Source organism: Vigna umbellata, chromosome 6, assembly GCF_029865625.1.
Source record: "Vigna umbellata cultivar VRB3 chromosome 6, Vumbellata_1.0, whole genome shotgun sequence".
Classification (NCBI taxonomy): domain Eukaryota; kingdom Viridiplantae; phylum Streptophyta; class Magnoliopsida; order Fabales; family Fabaceae; genus Vigna; species Vigna umbellata.
Window position 1 is genome coordinate 15,757,563 of NC_142170.1, and position 25,669 is coordinate 15,783,231.

Sequence of the window (25,669 nt, forward strand, 5' to 3'; positions counted from 1 at the left end):
CTTCTAATAACTATTATATTTTTGTATTGTCAAACACTTTGTCAAGGATTAATAATAAAATGATGTTTGGAAATAAATGTTAAAATATTTATAGGCTTCTCAAAATATTGAACACAAAAAGTTGGTAATAAACCGCTCAACGTATACGTCGTGCATTGTTTAGTGCGAGCGTTTGGATTAATATTACGCGGCGATATATTTTTATATTAATTTGACATTCAATACAAAAATAAAATGGTCATATAATTTTTTTGTATTTTTTTAATAAAGAATAGAATAAAAAGTAACAAATGGAAATTTTAATATGTGCGAAAGTATTATTTTTATAGCGTTTACATGTAACTTTTGTTATCTCATGCAACCCCTTCTTAGTTTATATATATACCTCTTGTCTTTTCTGTAAGATACATTCAACAAAATTAAATAATACATTTTCCTTTTCATCTTCTTTTCTCATTCTCTCTTTTCTCACGCATTGGTTTCTTTCTCTATACCTCATAGTCATTTCGTATTTGTTGTTTCATGGCTTCAAAAGGCGTCTAAGATGGTGGTATAAGAACACTTCTTTTGAAGTGCTCTACTGCGCATATTTGATTCTTTTCCTTTCTTTCTTTTCCAAGTTTCTTTCTTGTTTTTCTTGTTCTTTCTCATCACGAGTAAAGAAACTTCTATAACTTTGTTTTTTCTGTTAATATAGTTTCCTATATCTTCTTCCAAGTGAAAGGGATGCAACACCCTTGGTTTCGCCAGTGATACCAACAATTACCATCGATGGAGTCGTTCAATGATATAAACGCTTCTTACTGGGTTTGGAAACGATCCAATAATATGGTTGTTTCATGATCTCACCTTCCATTTTTCAGAGCATATTGTGGATGCAGAAGAAAAAATGGAATAACTTCAACGCAACAATGAGATTTTACGGTAATTGAATACTTCACAAAACTAATAATCATATATGATGAAATTGAAAATTTCAAACCTGATCCTATCTATTATTGCCATGCTAAATGTTATTGTGGTATTATACCTTTGAGTACTTAAAGAAAAGTTGGAGACCATGTGACGTAGTTTATTTCAAACATTTTTACTTTATACATTATTTGATTTATTATTGATTAATAATTATAATTTTTCTATAGGTTACACACTCATTTATTTATATATCTTCTTATTAATGAAATGATTAATTTTCACATATTTATTTGGTTTTGATTTTAGGGTTAAATATGTTTTTAGTCCCTAAAGTATTGGTCGTTTCTGGTTTTCGTCCCTCTTTCAAAGTAAGGTACAATTTGGTCCTCATTCTTTTCGAAACGTTCGTTTTAGTCCTCGGAATTTTGGTTTCAGTCCTCATTTGTTGCTAAATTAGGACCAAATTTTTAAACAGTGTTTAGTTTTCGAGGACTAAAACGAACATTTCGAAAAGAATGAGGACTAAATTGTACCTTACTTTGAAAGATGGACGAAAACCAGAAACGGCCAATAGTTTAGGGACTAAAAACATATTTAACCCTTGATTTTATTACAACCAGGCTAATCCGATAAATAAAAATGTCAATCATTATTACAATATTTATATAAAGTTTATGTTTATGTAAATTTAATCGCAAACTAATCGTTATACAAAATTAGCCAACAAAATTAACTCACAGGACCAAATCGTGCAACGCGCATTGCAATTTCTAAAACAAAATCCAAAATATTCACATGAAAAGGCAATGGTTAAATTGTTTTTATGCGAGACTTGAAAGTTTCAAAGTAGTATATAATAAATTTAATATTTCTTTTGAAAAGAAAATTAATAATTCAACAATTGAACAATGAGAAAAATACACAATTCATTTACGTAGCGCGCGAATAGAATGTAACAAGTGAAGATAAAAAACCCTGCCTTCACCCTAATCTTTTGCAGTCCAGTCTCAAGGAGGTCGCGTTTTGAAATTAGCGTGATAGACATCATCGTAATCTTAATATTTATATGATTTAAAATCTGCAGGATAAACCCTGCCATATCAATGGTAATGGCGAACAAACTTGCTGGTAGGCGGGAACTACTGGACCGTTGGAGAGGCATCGCGGAAGAAGAGGAGAACGACGATGACGATCATGTTGATTCCTCCAAGAGTCGTAACCTCCACCTCCTCAAACAACAATGGTTATCGCTTTTTCCCCCTTTTTCATTTTCAGCGCCAGAACGAATCCAAATTATAGTCAACAACCAGTTCTTCGTTTTAATTATAATGGAATTGCAAAATGTTTGGTTCCCCTCGAATTTCGACTTTAGTTTTACTGGGAATTATTTTGATTTGTTGCTGAAAGCAAAATAGGTTTAGAGTGATAATACTAAAGCAGATGTTTACTGTGTCTGTTGCTTATGCATTATACATATTGCTCATATCCTCAGTACAAGCACTTGATAAAACGGTGAGTTTAAAGAACAAGTATGGAAATAAATAAATGATTATGAAACATAATTGTCAGTCATACTTGTGAGTATCTTTAGATTATGTTATTCTTTTATTCTACATGAAAAAAAAAAACTAGTTATGCTGTTACTGAGGTAGTGTTGCCTAACTGGTTTCATATCTAATGAGCCTTGGTGTAGTTTCCACAATGACTGTAATTATTGCCAGGTTTGCAGATGCATATAATTTTCTAATTTGTTTGCCTGGTGGAAGTCATATTTGGTGTGGCTTTTCGGATATAATGGGACCGCTTTTGGAGACTTTTTACAATTACTTCAAAAATGATTGTCAAGATTCACCTCTGAGGCTGTTATGGAAGAGAATATCTGATGAAATGGGTCTTTGCCTTCAATGCATTTCTCAGCATCATCAAGCCCAACACATGTATAACACGGAGTATGAGTCTAGTTCTATTGGTCCTCTTCTCGATGTCTTGCAGAAGCTTGATTGTGAAAGGGTGACATTACGTCTGAGGGATGTGAATAGAAAAATAGCAGGGGAAATGTATGATCCTGCCTGCGATAATGCAGAAGTTGTTAATGTTTTGTATGAGGTGTGTTTTCTGTGTCCGTATGGTTGATATAATGTTTTAGACTCTATTTATTGGGTTGCATCTGACGATTTCTCTTTATATGCAGATATTTTTGTTGCTTCTGAATTAGTACAAGAAATATTTTAACTGTATTTTTCCATCTAAATATGTTTTCTGTTTTCCATGGTATTTTATTACATATATGTTTTTGTGCTGAAAATTTCACTACTTGATGAATTGAAAATCTCATTGAGAAGAGCAAATTGTTTATTTTTGTACTGGGACAGTGTTAGGCAGGGAAATAACGAGAGGGTTAGGAAGAAATTTAAAGATAAAATTAGTAAAATTGTTAGTTGTTACTGGGGGAGACTTTCTGAGGAAGTCTATATATTCTTATCTTGTGGGATGTTGAGGGAGAGTTTTTTGAGTTGGTGTTTGTGACGGGGAGAACCCTGTGAGAAAGGGAGATTTTCCTTTGTAAACGTTGCCATTTGCGCCTCTGATAGTGACTAGTTCAGTTTGTGAGTTTATCTCTGGTTTTTCTCTATCTTGCTTTCTCATCTCTGTTTCAAGGTCCCTAACACATGGTGAGTTTTATTTGTTGCTAAAATAGTATTTCTCTTATGATATTTTAAGTCGTAGTAGTTGTAACTAGTTTCATTCTACTTTCTTTATGAATGAATTTTCTAAATTGAAGTTTAGAGTTTATATGCTTATTTTCCTCTTTTCACATTTCACACAGGTGTTGATGTTCCCATTCCTCTTAGATTTTGAGTCTCTATTCACTGAGTTTGAGTTGTTTGTTGAAGCTATCGACAATAAGCATGAGTTGGCTTTGTCTGGGCATCAACAATTTCCGGTGTGTTTTATTTCTGGTACTCGCTGTGTATTACTGCTAGCAGATTCTCTGTTACAGCGTGTTAAATGGTGAACCCATTTTCTTCTAGGGAGTTTATGCACTACTATTTTGCAAGAGAAGCGTTCGTTCTGTTGGATATCGTTTAGCAGGATCAATGGGCAAAATCAGGTACTTATTGTTGGTTGGCCAGAAAGTTCTTCAGTTTCACCGATTGTGATTTCACGTTTAAGTTGATGATGTTCCACTGAACTTGGGTTTTGTAAAAGGAAATTCTCTGCATCTGTAAATTCCTCCTAAAAGTACATATGGATATCTTTATCTTGTCTAAAAACAAGGCTGTTCTGTTATAGAGAAAGACATGGAAGGCACATAGTAGCATATGCCATATCACTATTGAAATCATAGATATGAGCCTCTTTACTCATCCATTCTTCATCACCATGTTCTCATTGAGTTTTCTGGTGTCAAAAGCCTTTTTCTTTTTTCCATTTTGATATGATCAATGTTTGCTTCTGTGTAGGAGAGCAACAGACTTGGAACCTTTGCAGCCATTGCTTAAGAAATTTATTGGCTGTTTAGAGGCAGATGCTTTACCAGTGGCTTTGGAGACCTCAACACCAAGAACTCAATTGGATCGTGTGTCTTTATGGATTGGTATCAAATCACTGTAAGAAGTGTGTTTGAATTTGGTAGCATCAATCTTTAGCTCAGTATGTTTTTCACTAATATTTTCATGCTACATCATTATGTATGCTTTGTGAAGGCTTGGCTTCTTGGACCCTTCAACTTTTGAAGAAGGGATATTGGAACGGTATCCGTTTTTTGTCGATATTGTACTCAATCATATTAGTGGTGATTCACTTGAATTTTCACACGCCGTTACTTGCTTGAGACTCCTCTTTGAAATGCTTGGTATGTTGTTTTTCCTTTCCATTTCCCTGTTCTTTATTTCATATATATTTCTTTTGCTGACTTTTTGTTTTGTTGTTTTGGCTTGGTTTGAGGTTGTAAGCTTTGGTTAAGGTCTACATTGTCTCCAAGTGTAATGCGCAACACTCTAATTGGTCAATGCTTCCATACTTGCAATGAGAAAATCCATAAAGATATTTTTGGTCTATTCCAACCTTTTCTACAGGCATGTATGGATGGTGATTTGATTTGTTTCTTTGTTGCACGTGTATTTGGAGAAGGAGGGTTGTTCTTGTATTGACATTATTGAGATATTTCATCCCATTTACAGTCTCTTGAAGCTTTGCAAGATGGAGAGCTTGAAAAGCAGCGTAGGTATTTTCTCTATTTTTTGCTCCATCAAGTGCCAGTGAGCAGTAACTTCAGCGTTCTAACAAGGAAATTGGCATGTCAGGTTATTACATTTAGATTTTTGCATGATCGATGAATATAAATGTGTGATCTATTCGGCTTTTTTAATTGATGCTGCAAATTGTTTTGGCTTATCACCATTGGTATAATGCTATATATAAGATTGTCTTTGCAGATAGCGCTTCATATTGTACACCGAGGTTACAAGATGAACCCGCCTTGTCCTCCCTTTGAGTGTGCACATATGTGGTAAGAAGTCAGAACCCCTTCTTTTTATGTGTTCAAATGAAACTTATTAAATGTGGACTTAGTATTAGACAGTTGTCTGTACTCATGTATAAGTGTTGAGCACTCAAATTCTGGAGTCAGCAACTTGTAAGAGTTAGTTAATTTGCCTATCTTTTTTGTCAAACATAAATTTGAAATAATTTCCATGTTTAAACAAGTCAAATCACTAATTGATCTAGAACTGAACAAACCAATCAAAGCACTTAAAAACAAATTGGGCAATAAATTTAAGCCTTTTACACATCGTTTTAATGATTTTGGCATTGTTCATAGATTTATCTAGCCCCACAGGTCCATACACATCACCTAAACGAAGTTGTTGAGTGCAAGCATTGTTAAATATCTTGTCACAATTTGAACCTTCTAACACACCACCTATCATCCGCAATCCATCCTCTTATGAGTCTGCTTTTGTCCCTATTCGAGTTCCAATTGTCAATCCCCTCCTGTGCAGACTCAGTCTATCTCTGGAATTCATCAGTCCAGAATTCATCCTTCCTTGTTCCTTGCTCATTTAGAACCTAAAACAATTAAGGAAGGACTTGATGAAGCTAATTGGCTTGCTGCAATGCATCCAAAATATGATGCACTTTTGAAGCGAAATACATGGGATTTAGTTTCTTGACCTCCTAATAGACAAGTTATTAGATGCAAATACAAAGCAAGGTTGGTGCACGATTTTTATTTTCGTAAAATTATTTCTCTAGTGGTAAAACCATAAGTTGTTATAATTTAGGGTATAATGATTCATCTTATTATGTCGAGATATAAAATATGCTAAGCGAGAAACAGAAATACACTTGAGTGAAAGTGAACCAGCAAACTAGAAAAAGCTTGCAGAAACTTGATGAACCTCAACTGTAAGTTAGATAATCAAAATGAAGACAATTAAGTTGATAGGACGAGAGAACACAAGGAGTCACCGATTAAATAGTAACACACATAAGTTGAACACATACATTAAATCAGAGAGAATTGATGATACGATCCTGTCCAGGAAAGAGTACAATCTTTTTCGAATTTGAATCCCTAAGAGACACAATAAAATAAATCAGAGAAGAATGCAGAATAAGATAGGGATGACAACGTCACAATCTAGCATATTGATAAGTCAAGTGAAGATTTGCCACAAAGATGTTAATCTTTGATAAGAATCAAAGTTCTAATCTAATAACCAAGAGAATCCTCACTCAAAGAATGTAAATGTATGTAATATGACTCAAAATATTTACATTATGTTTTTAGTACCTCTATAAATAGGTACATAAGTTTAACAAAACCTAGAAACCTAAAAATAAAGCCTAAAACTCAAAACACATAAAAATAACAAAAATTGAAAATTATAGATGCTGTCTTTTGTCTAGCGAGACTTGCTCGCCCAACGAACACAACCTGGTTCGTCTAGTGAATTTAACATTTTGTAAAATTAAAATAAAATTACAATTTATTTAATTTTCTAAATTGTTTTTCAATTGTGCTTATGATCTTCATATTCTTTAAATTCCCTCCTTCATGAAACATTATAAGATTCAAGGATACATGTTTTGATATTTGATCTTGTCATAAATTCTTTGAATTGCAAATATTCTTTCTCAAGTTCTTCTCATATGTTCATGATGTAGTCCTTTATCATACCCTTCTTCTTAAAGAGAATTTGTCCTCAAATTTATACTACTTGAAAATCCCTTATCAATTGACCGAAGAAACAGTGTTTTCACCAAAAAAGGACTCAAATCCCTGATTAAACTGTTTGATTAGATGATGCGAACAAGGTAGAAGTCATTTGAAGAAGAATTAACTGATTGATCAGACAAATGACATGAGTGTGACGATGAACACAACTTTGAGCGGAGAAGATGAATACAAACCAATCAATTCATTGGTTGACGGTGCTTGTGACAGATGGAGAAGCAAGTGAAAGCAATGGTCAATTTAAATAGAGACGAAATCTGGATTAGTGAAGAAAAAGCTATAGATACCATCTTAAATAACACAAATAGAGAGAAAAGAGAAAGAATGAACAGGGAACTAAACAATTTTATTAATCTCACAATAGTTTGAATGTTATGTACATTGACTTTTTACAGAGATTAGTTTTCTGTTAAGAGTAACAGAAAATGACAACTGTACATAAAGAGAAATTGGTACACTAGTGAGAAACCCACATCTTTACGAAGTAAAAGTGACCTATACAAGTCAACTATGGTATACTAGTCGATGTGGAACATCCAACACATCCTTCTCACGTCGAGACATATATATCTCGAGCATGAGACTAAAGATTAATGGGTGGTCCAGTAGCAGCCCGATAACGAGTGAAACTATAGATCCATTAAACAACAAACAACAAACTTCGTTAGAATAAACTCTAAACCATAGCTTTTGATACTATGTTAAGAAGTGGATTTTAACCTCACAAAATTGATTTGTAAAGTAATGTTTGTCTCCACTTATATACTGTAAATTGGTTTTATTTCTAGTTGATGTGAGACTTCCAACACTGATATTAAGGAGACCACAGAGATAATTTTTATTTTAAAAAACCTCTATTCACAACATATATGATGAATGAGATTCAATGGAAAGCTATGTACTTATGATACACCACTTCTGGTCTTATATATAAGAAACAAATATCTATCTTTTAAGAAACAAATATCTAACTTACAAAAATCAACAATAGTAGTTAACTTGACTAATTTTAATATTTAATATTAATTTAAGTTTTATTAAAAAAAATATCAATAGAATTGAATGGTTCAAGTGCTGATTATATTTAATGACATTCTTTTAATTGTAGGAATAATTTTTTGTGTGACTTATACTGTTAATAGCCCAATAAAGGCATTCATTTTCATGGGAAATCAGTGTATATCTCATACAAGACCAGAGGTAGTGCCCTGGTACTTGGTCTGTTTGTTTTTTTCATTAGTGTAGTTTCCTGATCACTTCTCAATATTTGTATTGGACAGGGGGCCTTCCCTTGTATCATCTCTGAAGGACTCCTCGCTCCACAGTTCTTTAAGGCAACCTGCATTTGACCTTATACAGACCATCATAGTTTCAGATGCTACTGCATTACTGCATTCAGTGCTGAATTGCTGCACAACTCTGAGCACTGATCGTGGCATTACAGATGAGGTCATTAAGTTGGATGATGAAAATGATGATATTTGTCTGCCATCTTTTCCAGACAGCAAAGAGAATGATAATAGTAGTTCTTGGAGTCACTTCAAAGTTCAAAGTGGAATAACTTCTCAAGATTGCCGACAGTGGATATGCATTCCCATGTTATGGGTTGACGTTTTAGTTGATATTAATCCCTCAGTCCTTCCAATTTCATTTTCCAAAGCTGTTTTCTGGGCACGATCTCGTTTTCCTTTGGTAGAATATGAGAATAGTGCAGAAATGGTGCTTCCAAACAGATCTTTCCTTTCATCTTATGCTCCAGAAATTTCCTCTTCATTTGAATGGAAGGTTCCAACTGGAACTGATGATGGTGGAGATGGAAACAAATCAAAAAACTCAGTTGAAGTGTTGACTATGTCTCGTCCTTTATTAAGAACATTTATTAGGTTCCTAACACCAACTTCACTTTATCTTTATATTATGTTATAAAGTTTGTGCATTTTCTGGTTCTAAGTTAAAAGCTAATTTTTAGTTTCTTGACTAATTGTCTGGAGTTGCACATCAGGTTAACTGCACATTTTTTAGTCCAGATAAGACATGGAGAACTTCGAAGTCAGTGGACTTGGGAACCATTGATGAGTGAAAGCTTAATCCTTTCACTCTTAGACCCGAATGATGTAAAATTTTCCTAAAACTTGAAGATCATGCTTACCCTTGTTAGAATGTGATGAATCATCTCATTGTTTTTTCTTATTTGTTTTTCCTGTGCAGGATGTTAGACAATTTGGAAAGTCTATGTTAGAACAAATTTCAGATACTCGGGGTCTTTCAAGTGGATTGAAATTTCTCTGTTCTCACAAGACCTCTTTGTATGCAACTATTCAGGGCCTCAAGCATGCTATGGAACTGGTAATAATTTTAGCAAATGTTTTCTTGATAATAATTTAGTTAATGTCTGCCGTTTGTTGCTGTGTGTTTGTGCATAAGGCAATTTCAGTGGAGAATTGTGATTTAGGAGAAGGATAAGGATCCCCTAAAACAGGAGCGAAATGGCTGAAAACAGAAACAGTGCAATCTATTATCTCTGCATACCGAGAACCTAATCCTAAACTCCCTTAAGATAACCATGAATGGTCCCTTAGATAGAAACGGTATCACTTGTAGTTTTTACTGTGGGCCAAATAGATGCATTCAACGGCATTCTCCTGGTATGAAGCTTAGAGACTCCTACACATGGATGGTGATTCTCCAGCATGGGTTACGTAGCAGTTGAGATACTGTGTATGTGTGTGTATTTAAAATATAAAAACTCAGTTAAAATTAAATATGAGCAACATACTATGCTATATATATTCATAGTATAGATTTGTATATTTGGAAATCTCTCAAAAAGTACGAAGACCCATTCTTTTATAAATGTAAGCACCTTGTTTTTCTAAAAAAAAATCTAAAAACAAAAAGATGAGTTGTATCCTTACAGATGGGTAATGTTTCCTTTTCAAAACAATGTTCTAAGTTTTATATTTTTTTGATAGCTAGATTCACAGCAAGATAATGAAGTCATTATTTTTGATAATTTATTCATAGTTGTCTATTAAGTGTCATAGTGCCATTATCACAAGGTAGTGTAGTTGAGTGAGGCCCTATTTCTCCCCAAAGAGCTGTCATGATACATTTATTCATAGTTGTCTATTGAGTGTCATAGTGCCATTATCACAAGGTAGTGTAGTTGAGTGAGGCCCTATTTCTCCCCAAAGAGCTGTCATGATACATTTTGTAGCCGTTTTTGTAGCCAATACCATGTGGAATTATTTCTTTGCTGAGGTGTTGAGTTTTTATAGTTTTCTTGGAAGGCAAAAGTGTTCTGCAACTGCATGCAAGGGAGAGGTGTTAACTTTTTGGATGACAGCATATAGTTAGGTTTTTCTGCCGTTTTCTGTAGTTGCAGTAGCAATAACATTGTTTTTCTGAAAGAAGATGATGGAGATAGGGGTTGGTAGTTGATAGGATAAAGATAAAGTGGCTAGGGTTTTTTTTAGGGTGTGAGTGGGTGTTTGGCCTGCCTCCCAAATTGGAAGCTCCGCACCCCTAAACGGAACTACAATGGGGAGGGCCTCTCTTGCTGCTTATTTTTCTGTAAATAATCATAGATTATGCTATTATAAAACTATGACTACATTATAATATTTAATAGAAAAATATTAATATATAAATTTTTATTATATATTTATTCTATATGGATCTTGTGGAGAATGAGAAATTATTCTAGATTTCAAAAAAGTATAGATTTAGATTTGGCTATAAAAACTATGTAGGGATATGTCTGGCTGTTTGGTAACTCTTCTAAAATAACTATGATATGATAGGTTTTACTGTTTTGAAGTTCTTTGCTATTGGAAGTTTTTCTTATTTGGGTACTCAAAATTCTTTATATTATGGGTGTTATTTGGGCTATTGAGAAATCTCTGGTTGATGGTTATAGGCTGGTGTGGTTGGAATGTGATTTTACTTTGGTTTGTCAAGCCTTTTCATCTCCTCAAATTGTTCCATAGTCGCTTTGAGGGAGATGATGAAAATGCATAAAGAGTTATCTATGGAGTTCAAAGTAACCCATTCACGAAGAAAATTCTTGTGTGGATAAGCTTACAAATTTGGGTATTGATAAAAGATATGAGATCCAATGGCTTGAGTCTCTTAGATTATTAGGCTAGAATTTTTCATAATAGATTCTAACTCCCTTTTTTTCGTTTTGCATAAGTTTTAAGGGAGTTTGCCTTGAATTTTTTTGAACATGGGTTTGGTTTGGCCTCCCCATGTTTTTGTTTTATTTTTTTTTTCTTTTCAATAAATTTTTCCATATGATGATAAATGATTGTTGAACTATGAGGTGTCAACCTAGTTGAGATGTCGTAGTTCAGAGTGATGCTTAACATGAATTTTATATAAAAAATATTTATATTATATAATAAGACAACTATGTAAAATAATAGTGGCTATTATATACTATTTTCTATCCTTGTATAGCTTTCTGAGGCATCGACTATGTTATGACCTGCTTTTTACTACTATGATTTTATTATGTATAATATGTGTATTTTGAATGTTAAAATAATTGGACACACACACAGTAGTGTCCTTTAAGTGTATATCACTATGGAAGTGTTCGCTCAAGTATTCAAGTTGTATGGTGTTGGTTCTATTCTTTTAGCTGACTAGAAAAAATATATATCTTGGACATGCAATGAGAAATATCTGGAAATTCTCATATTTGTGTTGAAAATGTGTGATCATGAGTGGAGTTTTGAGAGAGAAGAGACAGGAAAGTGATTCTGAATCTTGTATAATGGATTACTAATGGAAATGCAACATACATGTATCCATGGACTACTGATGAGTGATACTCGGCAGTCTGTTACACAGTTATAGCTGACAGAAACTTAGCAGACTATTAACAAAAGAATATTATATCTAATACTGACATATTGGCATCTAAAGCAGGAATGTTAGTGGCTTAGTTCTTCATAGAATCGCCTTTAATCAAATGCACCAGGCAACTGCAATAGTCAACTTAATTGCAACAGAAGTCTGTTTCTGTTCTTACATATGCCTATTGTACCGGGCGACTAGTTTGTTCTATGTCCAAAGAATTTGGTGTTTTGATTTTGTGGACATGCTTCTTCATACCTGTGAAATATTGTGTTGGTGGTGTTAAATGAATTTTGTCTTGACTGTTTCCCTTTATTTTTCTATTTTTACTAATCTGAGTGTGTATCTCTGTTAGGTGCAACTGGATTCTGTTCTGTTGAAGTTTCATACGCTACATCATTTTTGGTTTCTTTTATGCAAATTACTCAAAGATGAGGGTCTACTTGCCCCAGAGTTGCCCGATAATACACATAGTGTCTTGAGAATGCCAAAATTCTCCTCACAGGGTGGGTTTTTAAAGCAGCCAGCTTTCAGTTCTTTGCCTGAGAATGTTGTTAAAAATGTTGCCAATGTTGAACAAAGAACAAAGGAAAAATTTGGATGTTTGCTATGTGAAAAGGCATGGCATATTTTCTGTAGATGCTTGGTAAATGGCAAAAACTTCATTGATTACAATCTTTGCCAGGTACTATCTGGTCTTCGTTTTCCCTGGCTATTTGCTTTGTTCAGTTTTTTTGAAATACTTTTGTTGAAATAATTAGTAAATTTATGTAATCATTATGTCTAAGGTAGGGGTTGAGTGTTAGATAACTTGCCCCTAGTTCTTTGTCCAAGTAGCCTAGGATAAAGCATTTTGCCTTTTAGTCTTCCTATTGTATCAACCTTCATATTTATAAATATAGAACTATGAGAGGGCTTCTAAAAATATATTTCTCTGTTTTAATCTCAACATAGTATCGGAGCAGGTTCTCTAAGTTTTCTTCCAGTACTGTCTCTGCTGCCCGCCGATAGCCATACAAAAATTGTCTTTCAACACCTGAGCACCTTAGTGAGCAGTTATGTGCTTCTTTTGTTGGTGTTGGTTTTCTCTGTCCGTTGCCTCTGTTCACCATCAACCACCGTTCGTTGCCGTCTGTCCATGTTCATTGTCATAGTTTTGTCTGGCAACCACCAGATTTGGATTGCTTCCTCGAGCAATGGCCAACCCCACTGGAACCAAGGATAAACTCCAGTCCATGCACTACCACCTTCCTGGCGTTAGAATCATACTACCAGTCGTCTCGTCGAAGGCCCCTCTTTCTGTTTTGGCCTTCCAAAGTGGTCACACGAGAGTCAGTTGCGTCCACACAGTGCCACCATAATCCTTAAGTGAAGCAAATTGAAGCTCCATCGTCGGCGTTCATCATCCAACAACCACCGTTGGTCCACTAGGTCTTTCTTTCTGCTTTTCCTTGTGGTATCTCCTGAGAAAAATCTGACACCAACCAAAGATGGTTCTGGAATCATGGTAGCCATAAGAAAAGAGTTGAATCCTGAAAGTATGCAACTCTGGGTTTGTCTTATCTTGCTACCAGCAGCTAGTCAAGGAATTTCACCATCAAGTCATGGGTTGAAGGTTGCTCATAGCATGAGGGAAAGTGTTGAAATAATTAGTAAATTTATGTAATCATTACGTCTAAGGTAGGGGGTTGAGTGTTAGATAACCTACCCCTAGTTCTTTGTTTCACAACTCAGGCTAATGACAATATAATGGGAAACCGTGACCTCTTCAACTTACCTCTTTAGGATAACCTAAATACATGCAGAAATGTGGATATTGGCTTTTTGCTAAAAATTCTACCACTTCCACAAGAGCTAATGTTTTAGCCTTTACCGTCTCCTGTACAAATACTGGCGAGTCTATTAGCATTAAACACTCATAGACCGATTTGTATGCGCTCATCCCAGTCCATGATATTATATCAAGCACATAATCAACAAGTTTGCCCGTTTGGTCACCCCTGTGCTTTTGTTCAATCAAGTATTCAATTACAGATCTGCAAAAACTCGTGTTAGCTCCTAGGAATGTCCTAACTGCGTCAGCTCGCTCTATAATGGAAACACTAATAATAGTTATTGATTTCTTGGTATTCCTACCAGAGCTCTCATAGTTGCTATTCTCTTGGTAAAAAGCTGGTCATAGTTATTATTCAATACATTTTTAAAGAACAACATCATAAAGTAGCCACTGAATACAAGCATTTTAGTGGCAGGGAACTTCCTTACATTCTCTACGGATACAAAGTAAGTTCCAGCATCAGAAGGAACATTAACTCACAACAATTGAATGCCCGACTTGGCATTAACCATGTCAATCCCAACTCTAAGACTCATCCAAAGTTGTCGAAGGATGGATAATATAGACCCAGTGGCACCTAGGTGTGTTCTTGCCATAGTTCCATCATACATTTCCAACCCGAAAGCTAGATTGACCTCTAGCCTATCATTCTCGTAATCCAGGACACTCAAGATCTCTCCAATAGCAATGAACTGCATGGTGCCTGCAGTTGCATTTGTCCTCTCTCTAATTCCTTCTCCCGGATTAACAGGTCAATTGACAGCTTCAGCCGCTCCAAGTCCCATCTTGGTGAGCTCCTGTGCACGAACCATTGGTGGTTAGCATTGGCATCAATAGTGTTAGGTCTCTCTTCTTTAGGGCAATAACGGATGTCTCTCAAAGAGTTAGAGGTTTAGATATAGAATGGAACTAGGACATGCTATAGTAGAAAAGGTACCACTTGCAATTCTTATCCTATTATGTATGAAACCTGTGCAAAGACTTTATGCAGAGAACTCTTTTAAGCAATTTTTCATTTGGCTTGTAGCTCTAGAATTGATGATCCATGGAGCTTTGGAGTTCTGTTTGGCACTAAAAAAGAACAATAGAAAAGGAAATATCTTCTTTCTCTAGAGAGGTGGCGCTAAACCCTAAACCCTATAAATTAATGCGGAGGCGCGATTTTGGGTTGGTTTCTGTTTGCAGGTGAATTTGGGCTTGATGAAGAACGCAAAACGAAGATGCTTCCATGGTTGACGTCCTGCCAATTTGAAGCTTCAGATTTCCTCTTCTCAATTCAAATTTCAATTAACCCTAATTTTAAAATCTTTTAGAAAAACCCCAATTTTTTTAAATGTCTCATTTAGAAAATGCCACGTACAAGGGTTTTATTAATAAAAAGCCACGTATAAAGGTATGTGCACACCACGTCTCCAAAATTATCCACGTCACCCTCACAGGTAAGCAAAAACTTAACCCTGTTAAGTTGATGGACTCAATTTTTCCATATTAAGGACTTAATTGGCAAAACTTAAAAGACGGGATCATAACTAGGACAACCCCACGAAAATAGGGACCTCCGAACGGGTTTAACCTTTTTAAAATGTTAAATGTTGTCAAATGCCACATATAAGGGTCTGTGCAAGCCACGATTCAAAAACTGTCCACGTCAACATCATAGGTCATCAAAAACTTAACCCTGTTAAGCCAGTTTAACGGTAGGGTCCCAATTGAGTCAAATTTTCATTATAAAGGACTAAATTGGCAAAACCGATATAAGACGAGGATCTAACTGGGAAAAACCCACATAAATAAGGACTTCCGAAGGGGTTTAACCTTTTTCTTTGTATGGATTGATCAAAATTACATGAGTTATATAGACAAAGATGGTCAGGAGAAACCCTAACTGCCCTGATTAGTGATTACAAAATAAAAAAGGGAGAAAGTAAAGGAGAATCAAATGAGATTTGAATAATCAAATCTTGATCTTAACTATCTAAAGTCCTTATTTGAAATATAAATTTAAAATAAATTTCCTAACAACTGTTAACAATAGTTTTTTATTTTTTTCTTTACTAGATTCTATTATTGTTATTTAAAGTTTAAGTTTAAATAAATATAAGTACAACTCTGAACAATATAATTGCTTGTTTTTTCAGATGACTTGTGTACGATTACTTGAGATTCTCCCTGTTCTTGTCAATGAACTTTGTCTATCTGGTGATAAAGAGATGGGGAATCTCACAATGCTTGTACAAAATAAATTGAATTTCAAATGGCTTCATGATCTTATGGAATGGGGGAAGTCATCACTTAAAGTTGTAATTGTATATTGGAAGCGTGCTGTTACTGATATCCTGAATCAGCTGAAAGCTTCTTGTGATAAAACTTCTCTGTCAACAATCATGACCATAGAAAATCTTATTTTGAATGGTGAGTTTAATTTCTGTAGTTAATTTTCCCTTCATGATTCTGTGAGTTCTATGACATTAATATATTTATTAATGTTTTGCATTGTCAATTTAGATGGTTATACTTTGGAAGAATTGACAGAACAACTGTCATGCCTGTCCGTTTCTTTATCTAGGGTAGGATCTCATAACTCTAAGGAGGAAACCGTGAACTCTGAATCATTGGTATCTGGAAGATTGCCATTTGAGAAGGGCTGTTTTACTTCAGATGTTCATTCTTCATCCATGGAGTATATAGACTTACAAAATCTGGACTCTAAAAATGTGATTGGCAACAAAAGCACTAACAGTGTAATTATTCTTTCCGATGATGAAGTGGAACCAAAAGTTTCTTCCAAGAAAGACATTTTATCAGTTGGTGATGATGTTCATCACATTTCTGATGGCAATATTGTGCCCCATGATTTTGGTACTAGCTTACCAGCTGCTGACCCTTCAAACCAGAATGTTTCATTCATTAAAACTTTGAAGAAAAGGAAGGAGTCCTTCCAGAAAAAGGCCAGTTTTGGTAATTTAAATGATAAGCCTGTGGTGACTTCGTTTATTGATTCAGAAGGCTCAGACAGTTGTAGGAAAGAAGCAAGTTCAAAATCCAAGGATATGGACAATTTGACAAAGCTTTCGGATGAAGGTGCCAATGCTAAAAATTTGAATAAAACTCGTGGCAGCATGGCTCCCAAAACTGTTGACACTGTGTCAAGTACTTGTAGTAAAACGTTATGTGATCAAGGTGCAGATGGTGATCCCCTAGAGACTGCATTAAAATCTGTGGGACGTGTCCAGTTGCATGTACCAAAGCCTACAATTTTGAAAAGACAAGTTATTCAACTCAAAACACCCTTTGAAAACAAATCTAGTTATCTTCGTAAATTGGAGGATCCAATGAAAAGATTCAGGCCACCAAGGTTGGATGATTGGTATAAAGCTATTCTTGAGATAGATTATTTTGCAACAATTGGATTGTCATCCAAGAGAAAAGATGAAAACCAAACTGTTAACAAATTAAAGGAAGTTCCTGTATATTTTCAATCTCCTGAACAGTATGTTGAGATATTTCAGCCATTAGTTTTGGAGGAGTTCAAAGCACAGCTACAAAATTCTTTTCTTGAAATGTCTTCATGGGAGGATATGCTTTATGGAGTTCTTTCTGTGATGTCAATTGAGAGAATTGATGATTTCCATATTGTACGCTGTGTCCATGATGATGGTGATTCTGCAAAATGTAGGAGCTTTGCTGAAAATGACTTTCTTTTGCTAACAAAAGATCCTCCTAAAAAATCTTCTCATGATGTTCATATGGTTGGAAAGGTATGCCTTCATTAATGTTCATATGTGTGATTGCTATCGTCCAAATATTTTTCTCCAATGCCTATAATGTCTTACAATTCATTGTTTTAAGCTATGCATGCTTGAGTGGGTGGAAAATGTGAATATTGAAAATTAAGGAAAACTACTCCATACTAAACTTGAAAGCATAATGTAACACTTTTGTTGTCCAACTCATATTTTTTCCACTTCTATCTTAATTCATATTGAAAAAGTTTAAAAAGCTTTCAATATCTACCAATTTGGCTTTCTTATTTTCAACCAACTCAAACAGGCTTAATTCCTAGTGTCTTGTACCTAGTTTTCAATAATATCATCAGCATGCTGAGCCACTTAAATATCATATTGTGTTTTGTTGAGTATGAAGATTTGCGAGCTCATGATTGGTAAGCCTGCTGTCCCTTTTGCTGATAATTGATTGCTAATTCTATACTTGAGCATGCTTGAAAATTGCAATATCCAATAGACCATAAGATGGTTGAACTCTGAATTTTCCTGCTATTATCTTAATTTGCTCCTTTTTCAACCTTCATCAGAAATTTCTTTTTATCCTGTTTTAGTGGCAAGTAACATCGAATGTTAATTTGATTTTTGAAGCCTGCCAACTGTTTACATTAAACCTTAAAGCCACTTATGCACCAAAATTTGTGCTGGTTCCCCAATGTGGCAAAAGCTAACCTCAAGCCACTTATGCACCAAACCTGAAGTAGTGCAGATAAATCTGTTATGTTAAAGCTGTCTGTGTTTTGCAGGTTGAAAGGCGTGAGAAAGACAATAAAAGAGGTTCAAGTATTATTCTCATCAAATTCTATTTTCAAAATGGTTCTTTACGATTAAATCAAGCTAGAAGGAATCTCACTGAACGAAGTAAATGGCATGTTTGTCGTATAATGAGCATTACCCCACAAATGCGAGAATTTCATGCACTGTCATCAATAAAAGACATCCCTTTGCTTCCTCTCATTTTGAATCCTGTCAACAATTCCTTTTGTTTCAACGAATGTAAAGAGGTAGATCTCACCAATTTGTGCCAGTCATTGCAGCAAACTCTGAGGTCAACATTTAATGTCAGTCAACTTCAAGCAATAAGTGTTGCTATTGGAAGGGCCAAAGCAAAAAAGACTATTGAATTATGTCTAATTCAGGGTCCTCCAGGTAGTTGATCCACTTCGATCTATCCTTAAACCATGAAGATTATGTCATTTTTTCTGCTTAAACTTTTAAAATTGTTGATTTGCATGTATGCTGATGTAAATATAGGAACTGGGAAGACTCGGACTATTGTTGCAATTGTCAGTGCTCTTCTAGCTTCTCAACCAAAGATGAGTTGTCTAAAAAATCCTTCAGGTGAAAACTTGTACCAAAATTCTTCTACATACTCAAGACCGAAGGTTAGTCAGAATGCTGCCATTGCAAGGGCATGGCAAGATGCAGCATTGGCCAGACAGTTGGCCAATGATATGCAAAATTCTTCAACATCTTTTGGAAATTATGTGAGACAGAGAGTGCTTATCTGTGCTCAATCTAATGCTGCAGTGGATGAGTTGGTGGCAAGAATTTCTAGCCATGGCCTTTATGGCAGTGATGGGAAAATGTACAAGCCTTATCTCGTGAGGGTTGGAAATGCAAAAACAGTTCATTCAAACTCATTGCCATTCTTTATTGATACATTAGTTGATCAACGTGTAGTTGAAGAGAGGATGCATTCAAATGTTGTGAATAGTGATTTAGGGGTAGATTCATCAGCCATGCTGCGGTCTAAATTAGAGAAACTAGTTGATTCTATTAGGTTTTACGAAGCCAAGCGTGCTAACTCAAAGGATCAGAATTCTAATGTTAAAAGTCATCTGTATAATGATTCTCTTAAGACAAATGAGAAGGAAATGTCAGAGACAGAAATTGAAATGGAGTTACGGAAACTGTATGATAAAAAACGACAAATATATAAAGATCTTTGTAGTGTTCAGACTCAGGAGAAGAAAGCCAATGAAGAAACCAAGGCTCTTAGGAATAAGTTGCGGAAGGCTATACTAAAGGAAGCTGAAATAGTGGTAACTACATTGAGTGGCTGTGGTGGGGATCTTTATGGGGTGTGCTCTGAGAGAATGTTAAACTCCAAGTTTGGGGGGACATCTGAACATACCCTTTTCGATGCTGTTGTAATTGATGAAGCTGCCCAAGTATATACATCTTTGTTCTGCTATAAATAATTTATCTACAATCCTCTAGTTAACTATATTTACCTTCTGATCTTTTTTTGTTGCTGCAGGCTCTTGAGCCAGCTACTCTGATTCCTCTTCAGCTTTTAAAGTCAAGTGGAACCAAATGCATTATGGTAAGAGTACTAACCAAAATCTTTTAAACTTATACTGATGTAGGGTAAATAGTAAAACTGACCTTTGTAATTTATTCAAGGTTGGTGACCCAAAGCAGCTTCCTGCAACTGTCCTCTCAAATGTTGCCAGCAAATTTCTTTATGAGTGTAGCATGTTTGAACGCTTACAAAAGGCTGGGCATCCTGTTATTATGCTTTCGGAACAGGTACATTGTATGTGCTTAGATGAGTAAAATATACTTTAGAAACTGTTAGTTCAATGCTTCATTCTATGCCATAGATTTTGATGGATCTGAGAGCAATCATTTATAATTTGTTTTTGACAGAATACATAGGTGTTCTTTGATCCTTGTAGCTGACCTTAACTAGTAGGAAAACTACCTTTTTATTGTTGATCAAACAATTTAGACAATGGTGAGAAGCAACACTATTTCTTATTAAGTCTCAAGTTTAGAAGAAAATAATTTCTCTCTTATTCTAGTTAATCACATACATATACATATACATATGCATATGCATATGCATATACATATCCATATGCATATACATATCCATATGCATATGCATATACATATCCATATGCATATGCATATATGCATATACATATGCATATGCATATGCATATATGCATATACATATGCATATGCATATACATATCCATATGCATATACATATCCATATGCATATGCATATACATATACCGGCTTAGGCAAGTACAATTGTCCCTGTATCGAAAGTCTTTTTGTCGAAGGGTTCCAGGTAAGCGTGTCCTGTTAAGATGAACGGCGGTACGAAGGGGTACTCGTGGTTGTGGTTGGTTGGGAATGCTTCCGTTGGTGGGGGAGTGTACCAATGTGAAAGGGACTCACCCTGGAGGGGGATATTGTTGGGAATCCAAGTATAAGTCTAAGTCCCACATTGGATAGAAATGAGAAAGTAGAGCACTATATAAAGATGAAAGACCCATCAACCCATTGCCTTAAGATTTTGGGTAGAGAATGGTGTCAATCCCTTATATGATTGGACTCATATCTCATTAGTGTTTGTATCTCCCCGTTGAACCTCCTCCTTGATAGGCCTAACAATGGTATGAGAGCTCATGGTTCAGGTCTGGTGACCGGGTTCAGACGAGTACGTCCCTCCATGATAAGGTCAAGCCTTGGTAGGTGGCCAGTGGTAGATAGCCAGATGTATCATGAGAGGTGGAGAGCAAGAGATGCTCAGTGTTTGACCATGGATTAAAGAGAAGTGGTGACCATGGTGTACTCGAGGATAAGAAAAGACTTCCGTTGTAGGGGAGGTGGAGGTAGGAGAACCATAGTCCTTTGCTTAAGGGAGGATTGTTAGGTACAAACAAAGTCCCACATCAGATAAAACAAGAAATGGACATGTGTATATAAACACATGTTCATCTCTTGTTTTATTTGATGTGGGACTTTTTTTGTACCTAACAATAATATACATATATGCATATGTATATATATATATACACACATATATACACACACATATACATACATACATTGATTAAATAATTTAGGAAATAAGCACAAGCTATTCTAGGAAACAAATTCCTGAGATTGTGGGATTGATATGCTAGTAATAAAACCAATATATACCCAAACCATAGGAATAAAATATGAAACTTATTAAATATTTTGACATGAAGGAATGTGGATTGATGAGAGATGCACAAGAAGATTCAAGAAAACTTATTTTTGGATAGGTTTAAGTGATGAGTGCTTTAGCTATTTGTAACAAATGCTCATTTATTTTTGCATTATTTGGTAGCCATTTCCACATGGAATTTGTTTTCTTGTGTTAGATGAAACTTTTGTAGTGCTATTAATCTTAGTAGAAGACTAATTGTAAATGGAGTTTTTCATTACGTCAACCCACCGAAAACAAAAACTCATGAGAGCATTTATAGAAGCTACCCATAGGATAGAAATGTGTGTAGATGGATAACAAACAATGACAGCTGAAACAATAGATAATAAATTGTGACATCTCACAACAAACAACAGAATATTCTAGATACAAAGGGAAACTCATATTATCCGCTAAAACCATGGCAGTAGATGCTTGTGAGATTGTATGGCTTCTAACAGTTAAAATGTGGAAGCATACTAAATTCATGAGACAATCAAAGCCCTATTCATAGTTTGTCAGGTCCAGTCTTCCATGAGTCAACCAAACACAGAGATAACCAAACACATAGGGATTGAGTGTCTCTTTGTGAGAGAGAAGGTGGTCTCAAGAGAAATCAACACAGACTTTGATAATTCCCGTGATCAACTTTTGTTTCTCATAAAGGTAAGTATGCTATGACATCACTATATAACTTTTAATCTCAACTAGGTTACACACCAAGTTACACCAATTATCTGCAGCATGCTGAAATACCATAAGAAAAAAGAAAACATTAAAAAAAGTGGGAGGATCCAACCAAACCCACTTAAGGGACAAACCTATCAAAAGGTAATTGATATCCATCCTAAAAAGTCTCATAGGAAATGTAATCAGGATAGTATCCCACCACCTATTATGTGTTGATAACATATGTAACAAACATGGTTCGGGTGACATATATGATTTGATTGCATTAAATAGGAGATATGATTTGATTTGAGTGGGTAATTTCTCATCAAATATTTTCCATCATGTATTGATTTTATTCTTTATTAGTGTTTCTTTTTCATTATAAATAAGAGCACTTATGTATCTACAATCACACCATTGCAAGCAGTCCTCTCTATTTGTGTTTTGGTAGGCATGGTGTGTTTTTATGTTTACATTGTCCTGTTCTATGATTCAAAGCTGAATCCCTTTTTGATTTTTTTTCTCACAATGGCAGTATAGGATGCATCCAGAGATTTGCAAGTTCCCATCATTGCATTTCTATGACAACAAATTACTGAATGGAAGCCAAATGTCTAACAAATCAGCACCATTTCATCAAATCAATGGTCTTGGGCCATATGTGTTTTATGATATCATTGATGGCCAGGAGGTTCGTGGTAAAAGTTCTGGTGTAATGTCACTTTGTAATGAGCATGAAGCTGATGCTGCGGTTGAAGTACTAAAGCTTTTCAAGAAAAGGTTAAATTTACTTTCTGTTTCTCTTACTTTCAGCTTATCATGATGCTTACTCACGAAATTACGAATGTCTCTGAAGGTACCCTGCTGAATTTGTTGGTGGAAGAATTGGTGTGATTACTCCATACAAGTCTCAACTTTCCCTTCTGCGATCTCGGTTTCTTAATGCTTTTGGATCTTTGAGTGCAGCGGATATTGAATTTAACACTGTGGATGGTTTTCAAGGTAGGGAGGTGGATATATTGTTACTTTCTACTGTAAGAGCAGCTCATTCAGGTGTTACTACTTCCGTAGTAAACTCAAACTCTATTGGATTTGTTGCTGATGTGAGACGGATGAATGTTGCCTTGACAAGGGCCAAGTTATCACTTTGGATTTTGGGTAATGCTAGAACTTTACAGACTAACCAGAACTGGGCTGCTCTTGTGAAGGATGCTGAAAAAAGAAACTTGATAATGAGGGCTAAGATGCCATATCATTCAATGTTCAAAACAGATAAAAATAATTGCTCTGTTGAAAATTTTGATAATCACGCAAGACCATTGAAACATGAGAAGAAGGTTAAGGATAGTGACCAGACTATAAACAAAATTTTGCTTCATGGAAAGGATACTGTTGAAATGAAAAAGAAACGTGTTGCCTCTGAAGTCTGGGACAGGAATAAGGGTAATGGGGATGAGAAGTCTTCTTCAGCTTTGGGAAAATATGCTCCATGTAAGGGAAGGAAATCTGAAGATGAGCATTTCTCCATTACTAAGGATATGGGAAATAAAACATTGGGTAAAAGACAATTAAAATTTCAACAATCAAGGAACAATTTAGACTTTCCAGTGGAAGAGGCAAGTGGTGGGCAAAAGGTATCAAAAAGACCAACTTTGCATTCTGGAGGGAATAGGAGTAGTTCTACTGAAATTTCTGTTTCCTCAATGAAAGGCAGTCACAAAGAGAAAGATGCAGTTGATCAAGGTACTGCTTCTAATAAAATTAAAGTTGATGAAGTTTCAAAAAGGAAACAGCAGCGTGAAGCTGTAGATGCTATTCTTTACTCATCTTTGATATCTACAAAGAAGGAAGACACTGTGACAAAAGTTTCTGCAAAAAGGCCCTTTTCCTCATCTGTTGCTAGTAGGAGTATCAAGCCGTCTAAGAGCAAAAGTGGTAAACTTCTGCCTTGACTTGTTTAGTATGATTTATCTTTTAGTTGATTTGAATACAAGGATGCTAAGAAAGTAATACTCTATATCCTTGATAACAAAGGCTAATCTGCTAGGGAATTTTTCTATCTTTAATGAAATTCCTCTTGCACATTTTACTGAATCAACATATGATATTGCTATTGGGTGTCTTGTTACCTTTTTATCTTTACAATTGTTAGAATTAAGTATTCTTGTTACCTTTTCATCTTTACAATTGTTAGAATTAAGTATTAAACATAGGTAAGATATAGTTATGTTGGAAAACTGCTATATGAGCTGTACCTATCTTTGTACATAGGATTGCAGTTTGATCTTTGCTCTTCTCTATACTCATTGTATCATAATTCTATTAATACAAGTATGAGAAGATGTGAGAGGAGTGATTAAGCTCTGTCAAATTCATTATGTGTATTCTTTTATAATTTTCTAAAGTTGGTAGGGTCGATTCCGCTTTGTTTGTCTCTTTTTGACAAAGAAATTGTTAATTGGTCACTGTCTATGTCGTTGGTTGGTTGCCGTCCACCGTTTAAATTTTATCCTTCGATGCTTGGATCTTGTGCGCCTCGACTAGTGCAACCCAACCTTGGCGGTAGCTCATCCTAATTCCGGTGGTCACCGTCACAAACTTTTTATAACTGAATCACACATGAATGAATAATTTATAATGGGTTAAGTATCTCCCTGAATTTAATTTTTACGTATATATTTTTGATATATTTTGATTCTGAATATAGTCTTTTTAATTTAATTATCTTAAATTATTTTGATTTATCAAATACGTCTAATGTTAATATTTGATAATTATTTGACATATTCCTACATTATCTATGTTCCTACAATATAAGTTAAAACACATAAAATAAAATTTAATATAATTAAATTAAAAATAGATATATTTATTCGTTTTAAATTTGAAGATAAAAATATATTAAAATTTTAAACATAAATAAATTTTAACTTTAAATCAAAAACTAAAAACATAGTTAATTTAGAGTCTAATTTCTCTGTTGGATTGTTTAATGTTGTCCTTTGCCGAGTATTAAAAACATATTATTTTGATACTTTAAAATTCTTTTAAATATATTTTTGAACTTCAAAATAATCCATCAGTATATTTTAAAACAGATAAACAATAAAGAAAAATGCAATAGAAAATCTAAATTCCTTTTTACCCTAGCTCACTAACGAGCTTTTCCAACGAATTTCGAAGATCTTGGTATCAAAACACTTGGTTTATTCTCAATGTTCGTAAATGTAGAAAATAAACGTGACACACAAACCAGTATTTAACTCTAAATCACTGATAATTTTATCGAATTTAAATAATCGTAAATAAGGTTTGTGTTAAATATAAATAATAAAAACTAAAAATAAAATATTAATGGACTTAAAATAAAAATAATT

The 25,669-nt window shown here is 34.7% G+C and overlaps 1 protein-coding gene and 1 long non-coding RNA gene across 5 annotated transcripts; one reads left to right on the forward strand and one right to left on the reverse strand.

Annotated features, from left to right (window-relative positions):
• Window positions 1-1,846: 1,846 nt before the first annotated feature.
• LOC124839389 (P-loop containing nucleoside triphosphate hydrolases superfamily protein) lies at window positions 1,847-24,464 on the forward strand. 4 transcript variants are annotated; one of them, XM_047315192.2, is made up of 21 exons: window positions 1,857-2,158; window positions 2,637-3,021; window positions 3,743-3,859; window positions 3,948-4,027; window positions 4,380-4,526; window positions 4,623-4,771; window positions 4,864-4,994; window positions 5,100-5,222; window positions 5,355-5,428; window positions 8,440-9,042; window positions 9,162-9,273; window positions 9,368-9,505; window positions 12,378-12,707; window positions 15,998-16,271; window positions 16,365-17,617; window positions 18,388-18,790; window positions 18,896-19,815; window positions 19,905-19,970; window positions 20,051-20,176; window positions 22,828-23,072; window positions 23,149-24,464. In XM_047315192.2, the coding sequence occupies exons 1-21, from the start codon at window positions 2,019-2,021 to the stop codon at window positions 24,242-24,244; spliced, it is 6,912 nt and encodes a 2,303-aa protein (XP_047171148.1). In that variant the 5' UTR covers window positions 1,857-2,018; the 3' UTR covers window positions 24,245-24,464. The 4 variants fall into 4 exon arrangements, with proteins under 4 accessions (XP_047171152.1, XP_047171148.1, XP_087948784.1 ...); XM_088092658.1 differs by having other exon boundaries at window positions 1,875-2,158; window positions 2,645-3,021; XM_047315196.2 differs by lacking the exon at window positions 23,149-24,464 and having other exon boundaries at window positions 1,847-2,158; window positions 22,833-23,019.
• On the reverse strand, window positions 5,664-6,771 carry LOC148196855 (uncharacterized). The gene is made up of 2 exons (XR_015780041.1): window positions 6,427-6,771; window positions 5,664-5,988 (listed from the first exon to the last, which is right to left on the reverse strand). It is a non-coding gene; the product is annotated as an uncharacterized LOC148196855 (long non-coding RNA).
• Window positions 24,465-25,669: the final 1,205 nt, after the last annotated feature.